Source organism: Ascidiella aspersa, chromosome 9, assembly GCF_963924565.1.
Source record: "Ascidiella aspersa chromosome 9, kaAscAspe10.2, whole genome shotgun sequence".
NCBI lineage: Eukaryota > Metazoa > Chordata > Ascidiacea > Phlebobranchia > Ascidiidae > Ascidiella > Ascidiella aspersa.
Genome location: NC_139455.1, coordinates 16,354,277 through 16,373,371, shown reverse-complemented (window position 1 = coordinate 16,373,371; position 19,095 = coordinate 16,354,277). Strand labels below are relative to the sequence as shown.

The 19,095-nt window shown below is 38.7% G+C and overlaps 1 protein-coding gene across 5 annotated transcripts in view; it reads right to left on the bottom strand.

The window, feature by feature from the left end:
• The window catches only part of LOC146133255 (uncharacterized), an 85,200-nt gene that overhangs the window by 43,531 nt on the left and 22,574 nt on the right, over positions 1-19,095 (bottom strand). For 4 of the 5 annotated variants that reach the window (XR_014501657.1, XM_083396766.1, XM_083396768.1 and 1 more), the window contains exons 20-43: positions 18,607-18,840; positions 18,027-18,181; positions 17,352-17,545; positions 15,987-16,176; positions 15,354-15,475; positions 14,437-14,608; positions 13,607-13,759; positions 12,827-13,012; positions 12,043-12,201; positions 11,189-11,371; positions 10,621-10,712; positions 9,296-9,475; positions 8,294-8,474; positions 7,660-7,853; positions 6,888-7,035; positions 6,069-6,235; positions 5,427-5,622; positions 4,692-4,844; positions 4,110-4,277; positions 3,248-3,412; positions 2,359-2,529; positions 1,776-1,814; positions 623-901; positions 2-166 (exon numbers count right to left, since the gene is read on the bottom strand). Coding sequence is in view for 4 of the 5 variants with exons in the window: in XM_083396766.1 (XP_083252892.1) it covers positions 2-166; positions 623-901; positions 1,776-1,814; positions 2,359-2,529; positions 3,248-3,412; positions 4,110-4,277; positions 4,692-4,844; positions 5,427-5,622; positions 6,069-6,235; positions 6,888-7,035; positions 7,660-7,853; positions 8,294-8,474; positions 9,296-9,475; positions 10,621-10,712; positions 11,189-11,371; positions 12,043-12,201; positions 12,827-13,012; positions 13,607-13,759; positions 14,437-14,608; positions 15,354-15,475; positions 15,987-16,176; positions 17,352-17,545; positions 18,027-18,181; positions 18,607-18,840 (4,046 nt within the window). In the remaining variant the exon portion in view is untranslated. The remainder of the gene's footprint in view (position 1; positions 167-622; positions 902-1,775; positions 1,815-2,358; positions 2,530-3,247; positions 3,413-4,109; positions 4,278-4,691; positions 4,845-5,426; positions 5,623-6,068; positions 6,236-6,887; positions 7,036-7,659; positions 7,854-8,293; positions 8,475-9,295; positions 9,476-10,620; positions 10,713-11,188; positions 11,372-12,042; positions 12,202-12,826; positions 13,013-13,606; positions 13,760-14,436; positions 14,609-15,353; positions 15,476-15,986; positions 16,177-17,351; positions 17,546-18,026; positions 18,182-18,606; positions 18,841-19,095) is intronic. The other variant, XM_083396767.1, reaches the window with a different exon arrangement.

Below are 19,095 nucleotides of genomic sequence, written 5' to 3'. Positions count from 1 at the left end.
CCTTTGTCTCTGATCACGGTCACCATCGTGGTCGGAACAGCGAAGGTGACGCGGTCATACGGATCGACCAGCTCAACTCGGAAGTTGGACTCACGGTGAGCCATATCACGGCACACGATCACCTCGATGCTCGCCTCGTGATCGCCGTCGTCGAACGTGATCGTTCCTGTGTTCATATGAACAGTTAAAAAACGTGGCATATTAACATTTACATTCTCTCGGAACGTTTATGGCGCGCTTTGTACTTAACAAAATGTTTTTTGTCGATCGATTTGCTTAAAATAGTAACAGTTCTAAAATTAGGTTTTGAGTAATTTACTCAGGTTAAATAACAATTGTTGGACAACTTTCATAGTTAAAGGAAGACGTATTGTTATTTACATTAACTAAACGACATCCCTTACTTCGTCGTATGATCAACCTATTTTGGCTACGACCTTACAAATCTTCCATCTCTTTATATTTTTATAAAACAAAACAATCCGAAACACTATTTTTACTTAGAGGAATAAGATGGCTCCTTATTCCTCTATTTAGAATTAGACAGATTCAGCCATTTACAAAACATATTTGTACTTAGTCATTGCAGAAAATTAAACACCCCGACAAAATTGCAACTTACCGGATCCCCAGTCGATCAGGCTGTCGTCGTAGGCCGCAACTTCCTCCGCCTGCTTCTGTCCTCTTTCGGGCGAAGAGTCGACCGAAGAGGATGAGTTCTTCCTCTCCCTCTTCTCGGAGGTCCAGGATGCCAGCTGGGAGTCGTCGGCTCCCGTGATTGGCTGAGTCCTCCAGCGAAGAGCCAGCATCCCGTAGGCATTGGATCGTCTAACTGGGACGAAGGCCGATCCCTGCGACTGGCGGAAGAGGTATCGCTTTCGCAGGAATTCAACCACCATTTCTGGAAAAAGTGTTCCGAAAATTAGATGACGAAAAATATAAAGCGCGAAAACGGTGTTTTAGGCGTAAGGTTACAGTTAAGCAACAAATTGCCATAACTAGTTCGATTTTATGCCTTACACGGGAGTTATTTTATGCCTTACACATGAGAAGTTTTTTAATTAGGCGAAAATAACTGAATGTACAATTTCTTATTTTTGTAATAAGCAGTAATATTACTTCTCATTATTGATTACTTTATCGACCATAACATGGCCTTACAAGGAGACGTTTTTGTAATTAGGCGAAAATAACTGAATGTACAATTATATATTTTCGTAACAAGCAGTCATATCACTTTTCATTGTATTGATTACTTTATCAGCTGGCGATTAATGAGTATACATTGCAATGCAAGTTGGCCACCACGCGCGACATGCAAACAACAAATCACAATCGTCATGCAGTAGAGTCTTGAGTCTGAAGATTTAATGCTTAATCCTACCACACGCGATAGTAATCCACAAATTAGTTACATATTAAAGTCACATTCTTTTCGCACGTGCATGCTATAATCAAAGTTATAAATGTAACACGTATAGTGTATATGTATCACAAGCTTTACAATCAGAATGTTTCAGCAAGTCAGCCAGTACAAAAATAGCCATGCGGTTTCCACCCGCCTTAAAATTTAATACTTAAAAATCTCAATTTTTCATGCTATGAGCTTATTTGAGAAAATATAATATAGATTCAAACGTAATATCAGTTTGCAAAAATAAGTGAGGATGGTTGAATTAAAGCATTTTTAACAGTGTTTCGATGGAAATTGAACAAATTATATGCTTGAAAGCGTGGATGTTGGTTATTTGATTAGGCACCGATATGTTTAATACCTGTGGGTGCGGATTCTTGTAATTGTACTCTTTCGATTCCTGTGTAGTTTTAACGTTAAAGATTTTAGAAAAAGGCATAAATGTAAACGATTAAATCGACACACTTTACAATTTTCTAACTACAAACAATTTAATTTCTTGCACTTGATGCTTTATCATTACAAACAATAGTCGAAGAAAATCTTAAATATAGTCGTTTAACCTACTTAGAGATCAAATTTGTATGTACATCAGGACAGAATGTAGGAAATATTTAAAAGTAGAAACTTAAAGTTTTACGAAAAACACTAGTCTCCAGGTGGTGCTTACTAAATCCAACCTAATAGATCGCCCTAAATAAATTAAAAAAAAACTCTTTTAAACCTCTTTTCACCTTTCATTAGAATACATTGACATTTCTGGAAATCTAGAGAATAACAGATTAAATTAATTGTCGAAGTTGGCATCATTCCGTTGCAGGCTTCACATCGCAAAAACAACAACATTTGTAACAAAATAATCTAAATTCGTGTAACTAAAAAAACACATCAAAGTAAAACCTGAACTTAGCCTCGTTTAACAACAAACAACAGTGTTCACTCACTCGGAACAGGCTGCAACGTTACTTCCGTCGCGGCCGCATCGTCACCAAGCTTTCCCACGCCTCTGACGTCAACGAGTCGCACCACGAAGACTCCGGGCGCGTCGTTGGGAGATGCAAGGATCGGGATGAGGATGCTCTTCTCCGTTTCGTCAGGATCAAAGACGAGATTGCCTGGAGAAAGACGAGGAAGATTAACAGGGGTAGAACCAGAGTTGGATCAATTACATTAATTCAGTTCCATTGCAATTACAATTACATAGGTGCTTCAATTACATTACAACTACATTAAAAACTGTAATTAATTGTACATTAATTACAATTACAATTGATCTAAGTTTTTATTGCTGCCAAAATATGGAAATCAGTTTATGTTTCATGGCTTCCTAAACAAAATAAACAACGTGGAACATTATTGAAACTTAAATTTTCCTAATATCAATTGAACCAAATTGTAGAAAATTACAATTAGAATTACACAGAATGAAAATGCCTCAATTACATTACAATTACAATAGCATTAAAAACCGTAATTAATAACAAAAGTTACAATTACAATTGATCCAACTCTGGGTAGAACATGAAAACCAAGCAAATAAAATATGGTTACAGTGACAGTCCTTAAGATAAATACTAAATACATATAATCGTAAACCAAAAACATATAGCAAACAAAAGAAAAACTGTTTAGCTATATATAACGAGATGAGTCTGTCACCATTTGTTTAATGGAATTATATATGCTAATTGTAACTTAACTTTGCCACCGAGCTGATAATAATTCGTCAAAACAAACATTTCCTTCATCTTTTAGTACGAATATAATCAGCTTATAATCCGGGATTAACTGCATACCAAGTTATTGCTTTAAGCCCAACATTCTAAATCCCACCTGCTCCTCCGATGAAGTGCTTCCCGTTGGCGGCAGTGTCGTCCTCCGTTTTCCATCCGACGTAAGTTGCCTCCTCCACGTTACCGATCCTCATCACCTTGACCTCGACCACCTCCGGATCGTGCAAACTCATCGTCGGCTCTCCCATCTCGATTGTGGGCTCCTCTGTGGAAAAAAGTAAGAGCGGTGAGTGAAGATGGTATTATACAAAAAACAGCTCCTCTGGTAATTTTAATTCTTCACCAACGTTTCAATATACAAGAGGAGCTGTTTTTTATGTGTATTACTATGCCTGGTAGCAACAGTTTATATAAAGATAGTATTATGTCTGAAATAAGTCTACAACTGTTGAATAGTGGCGAATTAGCTTTATTACTTGTTACATCGTACATTAAAATATAACTCACAAGGAAAAAAATAGGGGTTTTGAAGAACACAATCCTGTTATAGTGTTGGCTATGAATTGTTACGAGAATCTAAAATCTTAAATTTTCTGAAGATACTTGGTTGAGCAAAACTAAGGCTCCCAAAATATACAACATAATACAAAGTATACTGTAAAGTAAATTTATTTTGGAACCGTTGCATCTGCTTTCATTTGATCTGTAGTGGTATTTGGCGGTCAAATATAAAGAAAACACGTGTTTTATACTGGTTTTCAGAAAGCTGAATGCAAAATGGTTGAATGAAACCCTAATAGGTGTTTAGCGATATATACCCCCATTAATTTAGACGTTTATAATTTACCTGATCCATTCACTAATATAAAACAGCAATATACCACAATCCGCTTGAAATCGTCTCAGACATACAGAAATTCACCGTTATTAAAAAAAAAACAAAAAAACATCCATTTCCCTACCTTTCTCTCCAATGATTGTGACCCTGGCGCGTGTGGCTGCCCCAAGCACTGCTCCGTCCTTAGATGGAAGGAGAACAAGCATGAACTCGTCGGAGGGGACACCCTCAAGTCCGATCTCGATGTTGGCGCTCACCTGGCCGTCCTGGAAGTTAAGGAAACCTTCGGCTCCTAGAAGATAGGAATATGTACGTCACTAAACCATTAGAGACAATATTTTAACACTGTTTCTTACAACAAGTTCCTCGCAGTACAGTCTATAATAGCATACTTCTTTTATCGTTTTAGTCGTACCCGGTGATTTTTTTTAATCAAATTTTCTGTCTCTTTTTGTATTAAATACTGTTTTTTTTTCAGAGGCGCAAGTAAAAACAATAAACTTGTGGCAAAAGTTGCATAAATAAGTGACTATATTTTGAACACATTGACCGAGCAGCTTTTCATACTAGCGCAACCAAGTTAAATCATTAGGTTTGGTATTTATAAGTTACTTGGCAGACTTCCTCGTCCAATAAATTAAAGACAATATTAACACATTAATGTAATCTCTCAGATGCCTGTCAACAGGAATATTAATCCACGTACCCTCAAATGGCGAAGGGGCGCCGACTGATTCGATGAGCCAACTGAGGAAAACTTCGCCGTCAGTTCCGTCCGATCTAATCACAGGAACCATTCCAACTTCCCCGCTTGTCTTGAACACGAACGAGGACTTGCTGAACTCGAATCGGCCGGGTTCTGAAAAGTAAGCACGATTACACGTTATATTACACAAAATATAAAATTCAACATCTGTCTTGGTAAATTATTTAGGTGCACTGGTTTCGCATTGTATACGCAAAATTACTTATATAAGGAAAGCCAGTAAATTTCGCTAAAAACTAATAAGAATAACTCGAACAATAAAACTGACCAAACTGGGGATTACTTCCAATAACTATATAATTCGGTAACCAAATAGTAAGTTGCAAAAAATTGACTTGGTATTTAACAGGAACATCATACTTGTTTGGCAAAAAGCCAAGATGCACACTTTTAAAAAAACGCTGTTTAATTGTATGATTTCATTACCTTGCTATTTAATTGAGTTATTTCTACCACATAATAAAATATAGGACTTGGGCAGACTACATTTTAAAGGATACATTGAACGCTTAACAAAAAGTGAAGCCTTTTATAGTTATGCACAGTCTGAACAACAATTGAAAAAGGCGTAAATATAAAGTAAATCGAAATAAAAATGTAAAAATAGAATTAAAGAAAATAGGAAGTAAACAGAATTAAAAATCGCACGTTGAAAAATAAAACAACAATGCAAACCTTGGCTGCTGATGATCGAAACAGTAGCGGTCTTGTTGGCACCAAGAACCACTTTGCCGAGGTCCTTGGCGTCGTATTGCGGGCTGCCAACCTTGTTTTCCAGTTCGACGCTGAATGCCTTGGGCTCTCTAGCCCGGCCACTCAGTTCCACTTCGATGAAGGCCTTGGTTTCGCCAGGCTCGAAAACCAGCATGTTCTGTGGTTAAGGTCATTTAAGGTCATAAACCCCTTTGCTTTCTTAATGCTCACGAGAAAAATAAAATTGCTACATGATGAATTGCATGAATATTTGCCTATGATAAAACATAATAAAACATAATGATAAAACATACATATGAGAAAATAGGCTTTTGCGCGCAAGCTATATGTTTTGAAGGTAGTGTTTCGTTAGACGAAACTTCTGTTTTAGTGAAGTGGAATTTATTTCAATTAAAATTTTAGTTAAACATTTGTGTACTAAATCGAACGATAACCCCAGGTTTTATCAGGCTACTTGTTTTGTAATGCAGTTATGACGTAACTTTGTGACGCCATCTCTGAAAACTTTCAGGTTCCGTTAAGAATTTTTTTTTTCTTTCACCGACTTTTGAACTTCTCATATTTTTTTGCTTATGTAAGTTAAAAACTTATCGAAATTCTCACTCCGGCTCCGGCGTAGTCCACTCCGGCCTTGGCTGTCCCATCCTCGGTCCTCCAGGCCACCAGGGCGCGGCGCTGGAAGCTGCCGGTTCGTAGCACTGGTATCTTCACGCTGGTCGAGTTGCCGATCACCGGGTAGGAAGGCTTGCTAAACTGGACCACGCTTCGATCTGTGTGAAGTTTAATAAGAGGTGCGTTAAATTTGTCGCAACGCATTAAATTAGACATAAAACAGAGCGCTTTGATTTGTCGGCCCTCAGGTTTGAACTATATCTCACAGCTATAAGAGTTTAATCTTTCACTCTGTGTAGACATAATCTTTTAAGATATATTTTGGCAAGTTCTATGCATTACAAATAACTAAAATTGTTGAGTTTTTCTTTAGCGTAAAAAAAATAAACATTAAATTGGCGCCAAACATGGCGAAACGTCCAATGCGAAACATCACGCAGGATATATATTTAGCTACACAAAGAAAACATAGCTATGATTTGAGTGAGAAAAAATCGTAGCATTTAAAGGTATTTCAAATAGATATCGACCGATATCACTTTTTTAGACCGATAACGATACATGATTTTTTACGATTTTGTCAAAATCCAAATTTTTATGTTCCAAACATGGGTAAGTTGCTTGTTATAGGAAAAATTCAACCATAATTTTGTAGTAAAATATCGGCCTATACCGATATATCGGTAAAAGTCAAATATCGACCGATATTATCGTTGAACTGATATATCAGTCTATCTCTAATTTCAGTTATTAAATTGTCAAGCAGCAGCGATCGGTGCCACTGCCATAGATCTGAAGCAACATGCTCACCTTCGTCCCCGACGATGAATACGGTGGTGTTGCGCAGTCCTGGTTTGGCCCCTCCTCTCAGCTTGTCAATTTGGATGGAGAACTTTCTCTCATCGTCATCGCCGGAGTAGTCTCCCTCCAACAACGGAACCTCGATGTGCTCAACGATCTAAATGGGCGACATGGATTTTTTTTAAACCGGATTTTTTATGAACGCTCGCCTTTTGCTACTCTTGCTACTCATTCGAAGTGAAATTACAACTGTTATTTTATATGTAAAGCAAGAGTCAACAATTGTCAGGTTTTTACCTTAACCTAACTTTAAAAAAGCGAAAACTAAGAATCTAACACAGTGCTTTTCAACCCGTGGGATGGTACGCAATTGTGCGCATGAAATAAATTGTAATGCGGATGACAAACGTCGTGCGGATAAATGTAAAGTAAAGGTTGCAAACTTTTGTTTCGCGCGGATGAAAATTATCCGAAACAAAAAAGTACGAACGGTTCTGTTAAATCAAAGGTTAAAAAGCACTGGTTTAACATATAAACTGATGTTATCAGGTATCATATTAATCTAAAAACAGGTAATTATTTTTCCTCCAACGTTTCGGCAACTTATTCAAGTTGTCCTCTTCTGAGTGAACGACGTTAAAACTAATAAATTTTGGCTTAAATAGGTTTCTTCTACCCTGATTGGTCTGCAAAGTGCTAACTGTTAATCAAGTAATAGTTCGCCTGGTGATCGCTTTACAACCGTAATTAATTAAAACCAAGCAAATTGCAGCGGGGTTACCTGATTGTGAGCGAAGGTGACCACGCCCTCCCCGCTCCTGTAGTCACGCCCACCAACGGCCGATCCGTCCACGGTGCGCCACCTGGCGGTCACCTTGCCGTCCATACCACCCAGCCGGTGGATTGGGATCACGGCGACAGCTTCACTCTCCTTGAAAGAGAACGTGGCCTTAGAAAATCCGAGGGTTCCAGCGTCTGCAAACATAATGACGAAAATAAACACCAGGGTTCTCGTCGAACTTATTTTAGTGACAAATCGGAGTGTAGTGTTTTAAAGCGAGCAGCACTCACGAGTGGTAAAGGGCGACCAATTCTTAAATCCGCTAATTTGAAGGTTTAAGAAAAAGATTATGTAATCCGCTTGAACGATTGTATTAAATCCGCAAAATTATGTAAAAACTGCATGATTTGATTTTCGTGATTCTCATGCATTTTAACAATATTATACCTATGATTGACTTCACGCTGAATGTCGTAAACCGGATGAAAAAACCTACTATTCAGTTAGGGGTCCGAAAAGTGTCAGACTAATACAAGGATTATAATTAGGTCCAGACGTTGTATTGATCCGAAACCCAGCATACGATTTTCCAAGCGCTGTTCGAAAAGCAAAAACAAAAAACTAAGACGCGCACCGATATCGTTGAGGACGACCACTTCCGTTTTTCGAAGTCCGAGACGCAGGGAGTCGTCCGAGTCCTCCTTCCACTCGGCGTCCGTAAGCTCCAGGTGGATGCTCACCTGCGCCTGGTGGATGCTCCTTGCATCCAGCGAAAGCTCGATCGCAGTCGAGTTCTGTCCGTCCTGAAAGAATACCTGAAGAAGAGAAAGACAAGTTTCACACATCCTGACTTAAAAGTTGTAAAGCAGTGGTTCTCAACCGGGGTACCGCGGCACTCTGGGGTGCAATTTCTAATGCTCAAGGGTGCCGAGAGATATTTGAGAATCTTTAGGAATCTGATTTTTGCTGAACTCTTACAACTTTTTTGCACGGATTAGAGTTGAATAAATCCAATTATAGTTGATGTGGGTTGTTCCAGTTTGGTTCATTGTAACATTCTAGTAATTTACCTACGGAAAAATCTTGTAGGGGTACCGCAACCTATTTGTTATTTCTGAGGGGTGCCGCAAGCCATAAAAGGTTGAGAACCACTGGTGTAAAGTAAGGAAACTGTTCAGCAAGGATTTGCGATCAAACTCACTGAATTTAACTTTTAAAAGGGTAAACTTATTAAAAAAGTAACCGGAGGTTACTTAGTTTTAAACTCTAAAGCAGTGATTCCCTAGCTGTGGCCTTTGGCCCAGTAGTGGGCCACGATACCATTTTTAGTGGGCCACATAGATATTTAAATATATTGATTTACGATACATGGTGGGTCACAAAGTGCTTTATAAAATACCATTTGGGCCACGAAATAAAAGAGTTTGTAAACCACTGCTCTACAAAGCAAACTTTGGCCTATTAACCTGAAATAAATTACAATTGAACTTTTCGATTTCATTTATTTTACTTATTTATTCATAGTACCGATGTCGGATCGCGATACTTTTTGTCCTCAATATCAAGTATCTTTATTGGAATAACATGGAATAGCAAGTGATAACCAATAGTAAGAAAAGTGAGGACGCCCACTTACGATTCCCTCATCCCATCCCTTGTCCTCCTCGTCCGATGAAGACGCTGAGGAGCTGGATGAAGATCCGGTGGAGAGCCGGGATCGCTTGACATCACGAGGAGAGGTGGGAGGTCCAGAGGCGCGCCAGTTGACGAGGCACGATCCGTCGCTGGTGGAACGCGTCACCGGGACAACGGCCACCTTTTGAGGTTAACAGAACCTTTTGGTTAAAATTTAGGTGGATGTTTGGATGAAACATTTCGGTGTATATTTGACTTAGGTGAATGTATACTTGACTTAGGTGGATGTATACTTGACTTAGGTGGTTGTATACTTGACTTAGGTGGATGTATACTTGACTTAGGTGGATGTATACTTGACTTAGGTGGATGTATACTTGACTTAGGTGGATGTATACTTGACTTAGGTGGATGTATACTTGACTTAGGTGGATGTATACTTGACTTAGGTGGATGTATACTTGACTTAGGTGGATGTATACTTGACTTAGGTGGATGTATACTTGACTTAGGTGAATGTATACTTGACTTAGGTGGATGTATACTTGACGTAGGTGGATGTATACTTGACTTAGGTGGATGTATACTTGACTTAGGTGGATGTATACTTGACTTAGGTGGATGTATACTTGACTTAGGTGGATGTATACTTGACTTAGGTGGATGTATACTTGACTTGGACAGCAATGAAAGCAGAACGATTATACTCGTCGGATGTACAAAAAATGGTTACTTCTACAAACTTTGTCAAAATTATTTTGCGGTTAGTAGAAATGTTTCGTTTGGTTGATATTTGGATGAAACATTTAGGTTTTAAACCTCCCATTAAAAGTTAGGTCAACATAACGATAGTTGTTCGGTTGGTTGGAAAACATTTCTATTCATTTCCTCTGCTCATCGAATGGCGTGCTATGTTGAAGTGGGGCATTTAGGATTCAAAATAATAATTCAAACCGTCTAACTTGTACAAAACATGGTTACTCATACAAACTTTGTCATATTATCCGCAGCTTAGTTTTTGTCTGAAAAAATAGGTATAAAAGGCCTACAGAAAATATAAGTTCAACTAGTGCTTGAAGTAAAACATGTTTCATTCAAAACAAAACACATACGATTTATTTAACCTCTGAAAGGCCATCTTATTCGTTTTACGTCTAACAACAGTCTCCAACAGCGTATGTGGACATTGCATTTATGTTAGAAAAACCTCTAAACACGACAATCATACATTTCGCTTAGCCACCAGCTTCCTAATGAACGTAATTTAATTTTACAATTTCGTATCATGCCAGGATTAATCGCATTAGGAATTGGACTAATTTATACCTTGGCGCTTCTGCGGAACAGATACTTGGCCTTGAGAAACTCGATCGTGCATGGGCCGTTGAGTGGCGCTGCACCGACAAGACGGACAGGAGCTGAAAAAATACTAGGAGATTACAAATAGAAATACTTTACAATTTACTTTTTTTACAATTTTATAGGATTTGATCTATGATAATAAAAGATGCTATATACACCTACAACCCCAAATATGTAATTAAAGTGTACACAAGTGTACATTTGGTATTTTGATGATTTCAAAACCTAATAAAAAGAACTTTTAGTAGGCGTTACCTTGCATAAGGTTAATAGTTTTAGAAAAATGAAATCAAAGTGTACGTTGTTTTGCTTAATTAGAATTTACTGCGGCGTTAGATTTATTCTGCAATTGGTGACTGCTCCTAGTGTTTATCCATTGTTAGCAGCAGAGTCGTGGTAAGCACAGCGATTCATTAGTTGACAATATATACAAACTATAACTATAAACGGAACAAAGATAAATGCTAAAGAAAACAAATAAACGAAGTATAAATTTATTTGTTATTGTCCCATGGTTAAGCAAGCACCCCACCTCGTGGTACGCAAGTGATGGCCACTTCGGCCGCACCGGGTTGCGCCACCTTGGGGCCGCTCGGGGTGGACCGCAGCTGGGCCAGGAAGACCAGTTGACCGGTGTGGTTGGGGTCATTGTACACCGGGATCTCGATTTCCTTGACCGTCTCATCCGCGTCGAAAACCACGCTGATGGTTCCGCCTGCGAAAAACGACAAGTTTCTATTTTTCTGTGAGTTACCTTCGTTACGTAACGTTGGTACGTGCAGCTTCTTTGTGCAAATCAGCTCGCTTTAAAAATAGAACCAAAAAAAAATTCCGGATAGAAATAGATAGATACAGCTTGAACTGCAACAGTCGACTTTTAGAATCATTTTAATGAACTCATAAATAAATAAACTTTACTTTTCCATTATCATTGTTCAGTTAACGAGTGGGCAACTATTTGTGCATGTTAATAATAGAATTCATACTTTCATCGAACACGTTTAGACAAGACTCTTGTCGTCTTAAGTGCCGCTTTTTTAACTTAGGCCTGGTACCATTATATTGTTTCAATACATACGCATCAACGGTTCACACGTACTTCTAAATATATGGAATTGAAAATATTTTCAAAAAGATCGAATTTAAGTACAAACTTTAGAAAAGCGAAAATCAGTTTGTTTTGATGTTAAACGACAAATATATTGCTCCACGATGAGCACCATCAGTATCCTAATTCAAATGAAAATCAATCGACGTGCAACCAAAATCGTTTGTTTTTTTACTATTCGGATTCAGTCAGACTATTTTATTATAAGAAAATCCTAACTATACTACCAAATGTTTTGACGCCATGATAGGTCAACCTCGGTCATTCGAGCTTCCTACCTCTGTAATGGGAGCCACTGATCGCTGTTTGGTCGCTGGTCTCGCAGATGACGAAAGCAGCGCTGCTGACGTCACCCTTCCTGGACACGAGCAGGGTGGCCAGTCCGGCGGTGGCCTGCACGTCAAAGCGGGGCTGCGCGAAACTGACCGTTCCGAAATCTGATTAAAATACAGTTTTAATGTGAGATTGGGCTTTTCATAACTGTTACCTCATTTTCTAGGCCCACTATTGTTAGGAAAATGTTTAGGTAAGTAAGGTTTGGGTCCATGACTTCACACAAAAGGGTATTGAAAATAGTTGTTTTACAATATTTTATTATGCAGCACAATGGTTGGATATTGTAGTAAGACGTAGTAAGAATATCAAAGCTTATACAGAAGTAGGTATCCTTTTGACGTTTCGAATAACTATTTAATTAAAAAAAAATTTTTATTAGTTTTTTACACTATAGGACAACGTCAATTGACTATAACATTACTGTACAAATATCGATTTAATATGTTTAATAACAAAGATAACTTGATTTGCAATGATACATTTAGGGTTAAATACCAACAAATATCTTAAAGTTTGTTCGAAATGGACATGGTATAAAAAATCATTCATAAAAATCCGGTATTATTGGGCTAGATCGATTTGCATCCCTAAAATGTATATACTGATTAAAACTAAATTCATTGCTATTCATATTTAAAAAAAATTTTACAATATTAAATTAAAGTTACGTAGCCAGTGTACTCAAGAGTTTGGCCAATCCAAAAGTACTGTGACGTCATAACAAACCTTCGTCGGCGAACACGGTCACGGTGGCCTCGTGTTTGGCGCCAAGTTTGCCGCCAGCGGTTGGCTGCTGCAGCACAACGCCGAAGTTGAGCACCTCGCTTGACTTGATGTTGCTCAGATCGAGCTCAAGTGTCTTGCTTATCTCGCCGTTGCCGAAGTCCAAGACTCCGGCGATCGACAGCACGTCTGCACAAAGCAAGGTTTTTTGTTGTGATGGCTGCTGAGCATAAACCTTTTAAATTGTCTGGTTTTCTGCACTCATTTGCTGAAAGGAAACTCTGAAGGAAATTGTAACCGTTTGCGATTGTGTACTGATTAGCTTTAAAAAATGTATAGATATAATAATGTTTGTGAAATTGAGGTAGGTATATAGTTACGATTGTTGCTACTCCAAGCTGTGCTGTTGCTGCTCCACGACTCACGACGTGCAGTAATATACCCTTGTTTTATTTCCGTTTTATTTCCAAGTGCGTGGTTTTGTTTACAGCTATTTGAGAGCCAAAAAAAGAAAAAAAGAAGAATGTTCTAGAAGAAATCATTAGAAAAACTGCTTTTAATATTTGCACGGTAAAGTTTAATGAAGTAACAGCTTAGTTTTAGGCAGTCCAGTGCAATCTTGTTTCATTATACTGTGTACCGGTGTATTATAAATTGCCAGAATATTGCAACAAAATAACCTGACAGTGTCTATAGTGGTTTTAACAATAATCAAGAGAACCTATAGACTCGAGCAAGACCTATTCAATTTCAAAACGTAAAGAATTGGCTTAAATCGCCTACCGCCCGGTACGCCGTGATCGCCGATCTTGACTACTGTCCAGGGTACTCTGATGTGTCCGTCCGTGCCCAGGGAGCGAATGACGGCCAATCGGCCCAGGGTCGACTTGGATCGCATCACCAGACTCGTCTTCGTAAACTCGAAAAGTCCGGGTTCTGCGAAGACATGAAGTGAAAAAAAATACTTATTTTCTGAAATCCATCTGTTACTGACAAACTAAATGTGTAAAATAGGAAGATATCTCCTCGCCCTTATACGTAAATTACGACAATGGGTTTAAATGGGAGCAAATATAACTTTCGACTTTCCTGTCATAGTCAAAGTCAGTCATAAATAAGTTCTATTCTCTTTTAAGACTTCAAGACAGGAAAGTCTAAAGTATATTTGTCCATCTGTTATTTAATGTAAAATTTTAGTGACTCAAACTAGTAATGGTTTACCGACTGCTTATTTAACAAAAACGGGATAAATTGGAAATACACATTTTTTCGTATGCCGTTTGAAAGGCCTTTATTATGCTGTTCATATTTTTAGGGAAGGGTGTATTTTTGAATTCGCTATGCTTTGTGGAGATATTGTGAATTTTAATAAAATTATTGTTTGCAAGCAACAGCGAAATCCACCTGATAATAGTTTTGTTATATGAATTCAAACTAAGAAACAAATCCTGCTTTCAAATAAAGCTTTGTCTATTTTCAGCATAGTGAGAAATCCTGCATGATATTGTGCGTATTCCATGTGAAAACGGGTGTTAAAGATTCAAACATGTTTCGGCGGATTTTCGCGTATGTTTCACATTCAATCCCAGGTGTTGCTAATGTTCGTTTCTTACCGTCATCTTCAATAATAGAGATGGTGGCCACGTTGTGCACGAGCTTGGTGCCTTCGCTCGGATCGCAAAGCACGACGCGGAAGGCGCGACCCGACTCGTCGTACACGTCGTTGTCGATGATGGGAACTCGCACGTGGGCCTCGGTCTCTGATTGGCTAAACACGATGAGGCCCTACGATCGAAATGGTGAGTTATTTCGCTGAAGCAAATCTACATACGCAGTAAAAGCGCGTTGTCGTTGAAATCATTTGGAAACTTAGGAGCATAATGGTTGGAGAATGTAGTAATAGAAAGAATATCAAAGCCTATACAGAAGTAGGTATCATTTTGAACGTTCTTTCTTTATATAGAGTTATTCGAAACGTTCAAAATAATACCTACTTCTGAATGAGCTTTGATATTCTTGTTACATTTGGAAACTGAAAATGAATATTCGACCTGTCAATTAAGCGGTTTAGTGGTTCCCTGACTATACGATAACTTTTATGCCGGGATATATTGGAATAGTATGAGATGGGAAGCTATTTATTTCGATACCTTGCCTAGCAGAAACACAAAAGAGTTTTAAAGAAAATCAGATTTGTATCCAAAAGTTACGCTGAACCAACAAACAATATTTTTATTAACCGAAGTTAGTATCCTCGCGCTAACGCGAACTGCAGCTTTTACAATTTAATTTTGCTAACTTTTCCATAGAAATCACATCGAAGGCTTCAGTTGCACTTTAGCTTTAATTATCGATTTTAAAGCACCCCTTTGCGATATTGTAGACCCGTGTTATTTATTTTAGTTAATCAACTAGTCGAGCAAAAAAACGGCGTTTCATAAGTCTTCTTAGCAGTCAGCCCGAACCTGAAGCCACTGTTTAATTAAATGGCTTGAATAAAAGCAATGTAAATTAACCAAACAGGTATTACCTCTGACGTCTCGTAGTCTTTGCCGCCGATGGCCGTGTCGTCCTCGGTGTACCAGCGTACCTGGGAAATCCCCTTGGTGCTTCGGGTGCGCATCACGCTGATCTCGGCGACGCCGACGTTTTCTGCCAAGACAAAAGACACATTACTATATTAAGGTATAATCTTTATCAAACCTGTGATAACTGGTAATAGTGGCAAGAAATAGTCGCCGCTTAACTGCAAAACCTACACTCAAAATGACCAAGTGACAATTACTAAATTGACATTCGCAACGGATATTCTAGATGACAATATTTGTTGCACGCTTATAACTGAGGTATATCGCAAACCTGATTTAAGAGTAATTTCTTTTAAACGAATATTTACATAGATAAGTTCAAAGTAAAAGAGGTAGTTTTTTCAGGAAAATAAATAATGTATATTACGACATGCTTCCAAAATCAACAACAAAATTGAAAACTTATTTAAACGCATAAACTTTAAACACAAAACCATTGCTTCGGGTATGGAATGTTTATCTAAAAACAAAAATTGACTGCGACTTCAACAAACCTTACAAAACAGTATCAAAGGATCAATGGCAATATTATTCAACGTTTGTTCATCGTCGCGCACACAGGCACAGTTCCTTACCCATAAAGGGATAGGCTTCCTTGGGAAACTGAACGAGCGAGCATTCTTCGTCGCCCAGCACAGTCACCATACAGTGGCTGAGATCGAGCGATGCGCCACCCTTGGGTTCCTCGAGCATAATGTTGAAGGCCTTCTCATTGTCGTCGTAAAGGATGTCCGGGATGAGAGCCACCTGGATGTGTTGCGTCACCTGGAAACGGAACAAACCAAGTTCGAATGGGCGGGAACGACTCAGGTAAAGTTCTATGCTGAGTTGGTCAGAAATTAGCTGGATATTAGTGTTTAGATTGAATGATGGGATGTTTTTCGGCGCTGTCTGTTGCACGTAGATATCACTGTCAAGATGTATGAAACTAAACAGCCCGTCTAGTCAGTGTTGTAAACAAGTCATTTTTATAAGACTTGAGTCGCAGTCAAGTCATTTAAAAAATAAGTTAAGTCCAAGAGTCAAGTCTTTTGCAAAATTAACAAGTCAAGTCGTAGTCCAAGTCATTAGTTGCCCAAGTCAAGTCATTATGAGAGCAAGTCAATTTAAAGTCATGTCATTGACATAAAAGTAAACTGTTAAACTATTAAAATTGGTAAACTCGTCCGATTATAAGCAACTATTTAACTAAAAAAATAACACAAACATGATATACAGCACTAAAAGTGTTTAATGTGCAAAACTTGAGATAAATTTTAATAAAAAACATTAATTTAATCCCAAGTTATTTGACAAAATAACTTAAGTCCAAGTCAAGTCATTGTCCAAAAGACTTCAGTCAAGTCAAGTCATTTTGGTCAAAAGACTTAAATCAAGTCAAATCATTTGAAAACAGTGACTTAAGTGCACTTAAGTCAAGTCAATTACTTAAGTCATTACAACACTGCGTCTAGTTGAGATTTGAACCGTGGATTGTCGTTCAGTCTCAGATATACTAAGAACACGGCCAGTAATTTTACTCGTTACTAGGGATGTCCAATACTAGACATTTTAATCCAAAACCGATGCTCGATATTTCGGACAAAAATATCGCAATCCGACGTGATACCAAATTACATCATTACTATGCCCAAATAAATACAAGTAATTAAAACATTAAAAGATATTTTTCTTTAGGCTTTTAGGCACCACATTTCGTTCAGAAGATTATAGTTAACTGCAATTGTTAACATGCTCATTTTAAGATAAATTCACCTTTTAAGCTAGAATCTCTGCCTTGGATCTTAAATCATAACTGAAATTCCAATATCAATATGGTATCGGATAGGCACCGATACCACCCTAGTATCGGACGATTACCGATACTACTACTTAATATCGGGTATCGGCTCCGACCCGAAATTATCGAACATCCCTATTATTAATCCAACATTTCCCACCTCTCCATCTCCGAACTCGATAACGCCCCTTCCGCCGACGTAATGCTTGCCGCTCACGCCCGTGATGTCGCGCGTGAACCATGAGACGCTCACGTGACCGTCCATGCCCACAGTGCGGTGAACTGGCACAACGGCGAAACCGTCGTTTTCTTTGAACACGTAGCTGGGCTTCGGGAATCCGATAATGCCGGCCTCTGCGAAGTTTATTTGTTTAATGTACGATGGAGAAACCAATATGACAAGATGATTTAGCCCTACCACAAATGCTATCAAATTCGCTCTATCAGAAATGGAATTAACGCTTACCGAGCTGTATTCGTTATATTTATGAGATATCCCAAATACGTTTTCTAGTATCCAAATTTTGCGTGTGTGTAGATTGAATAAGTTTACCGATGGTCTTGTAGGCTAGTTCTATAACAGCTTTTTATGATGTTAATCGATTTTGGTGTTAAGTGCGTAAATTGAAAGTTTAGTTTTAGTTTCAGAATCGGGTTTTGTCATGAGGTATCCTTTTTAGATACAAAACGCGGTCGTCATATCCATCATGAAGTAATATGCAATTACTCGACTATGTATGCTGTATAGTGTATAGTGTCTTTACTAGTATTGGCCTTTATACGAACCCTAATAAAACACTGCCCTAGTATAACCATAATATTCTCTGCATTTTACCTTCGTCTTTGATGACGATCACTTTGGTTCGCTTGAGTCCAAGGGCCACTCCCTTCTCCTGGCCGTAAAGCTCCACCCAGAAGGAGATCTCCTTGCCTTCGAAGTCGTGCAGAAGTGGGATTTCTATGTTGGTGAACTCGCTCTCGTCCTCGAATCTACGTAGAAAGATTTAATTTATTAGTGGCTTTGCAACCTTGGTTGGCGCAATGCGGTAATATCGCCTTTCCTTTGTTTAGTGTTGCTGCGCTTATTGTGGGTATGATAAGCGTGAATGCTGTGCCGACCAAAGGCAGTGCGTAATGTATATAAAACATGAACATGCTATTATAGTTGGGACTTTACAAGCAACACTGAAAAATATACTGATTCATCAATATTTTGAAACGTAAAATCCTACATTCATCATATAAGGCGGGCCCCTAAATACTTTTTCCTAATTAAAATCTAAAAATGGCCATGGACAACCAGACACGGCTTGTTCTTAAAAAAAACTCGAACACAAACTTGGTTACTCAGACACTTTCTTATTTACATTGTAGAATCTATATAGGCCAGATTTTAGAAAAAACACAGAACTTACGATATCTCGCCCTCGCCCCAGTCGAGTTTCTGCAGCAGAGGCATGCGCTCGTTGACGGTCTCGAACTGCGCGGTGGACGCGGCGCTCTGTTGGTGCTGGCCGTTCATGCCCCCTGACGCGGCTCCGGCACCGGCGGTAGCCCCAGCCCCGGCCCCGGCCGACGCGCCCCTGCCGTCGACCTCCAACGGTTCCACTTCGATCGTGCTGTCGCCCTTCTTGCCGTGGACCACGATGCTGGAAATGAAGCGTGTTAGATTTGGGTTTCATTTTTTGTTGTGATTGGATTATAAGTTTAGCATTCTATAAAAATTTGTCGACGTTCTTTCAGAACAGTGTTTCGCAACCTTTTTTGGCTTGCGGCACCCTACTGAAATTATAAATAGCTCGCGGCACCCTTGGTCATATTTTTGCTGAGTGGTTAACTGTAACGTTACAAAAAAAAACAGATTGAATCATCACATTAACTGCGCAACAAGGTTGATAAAACTT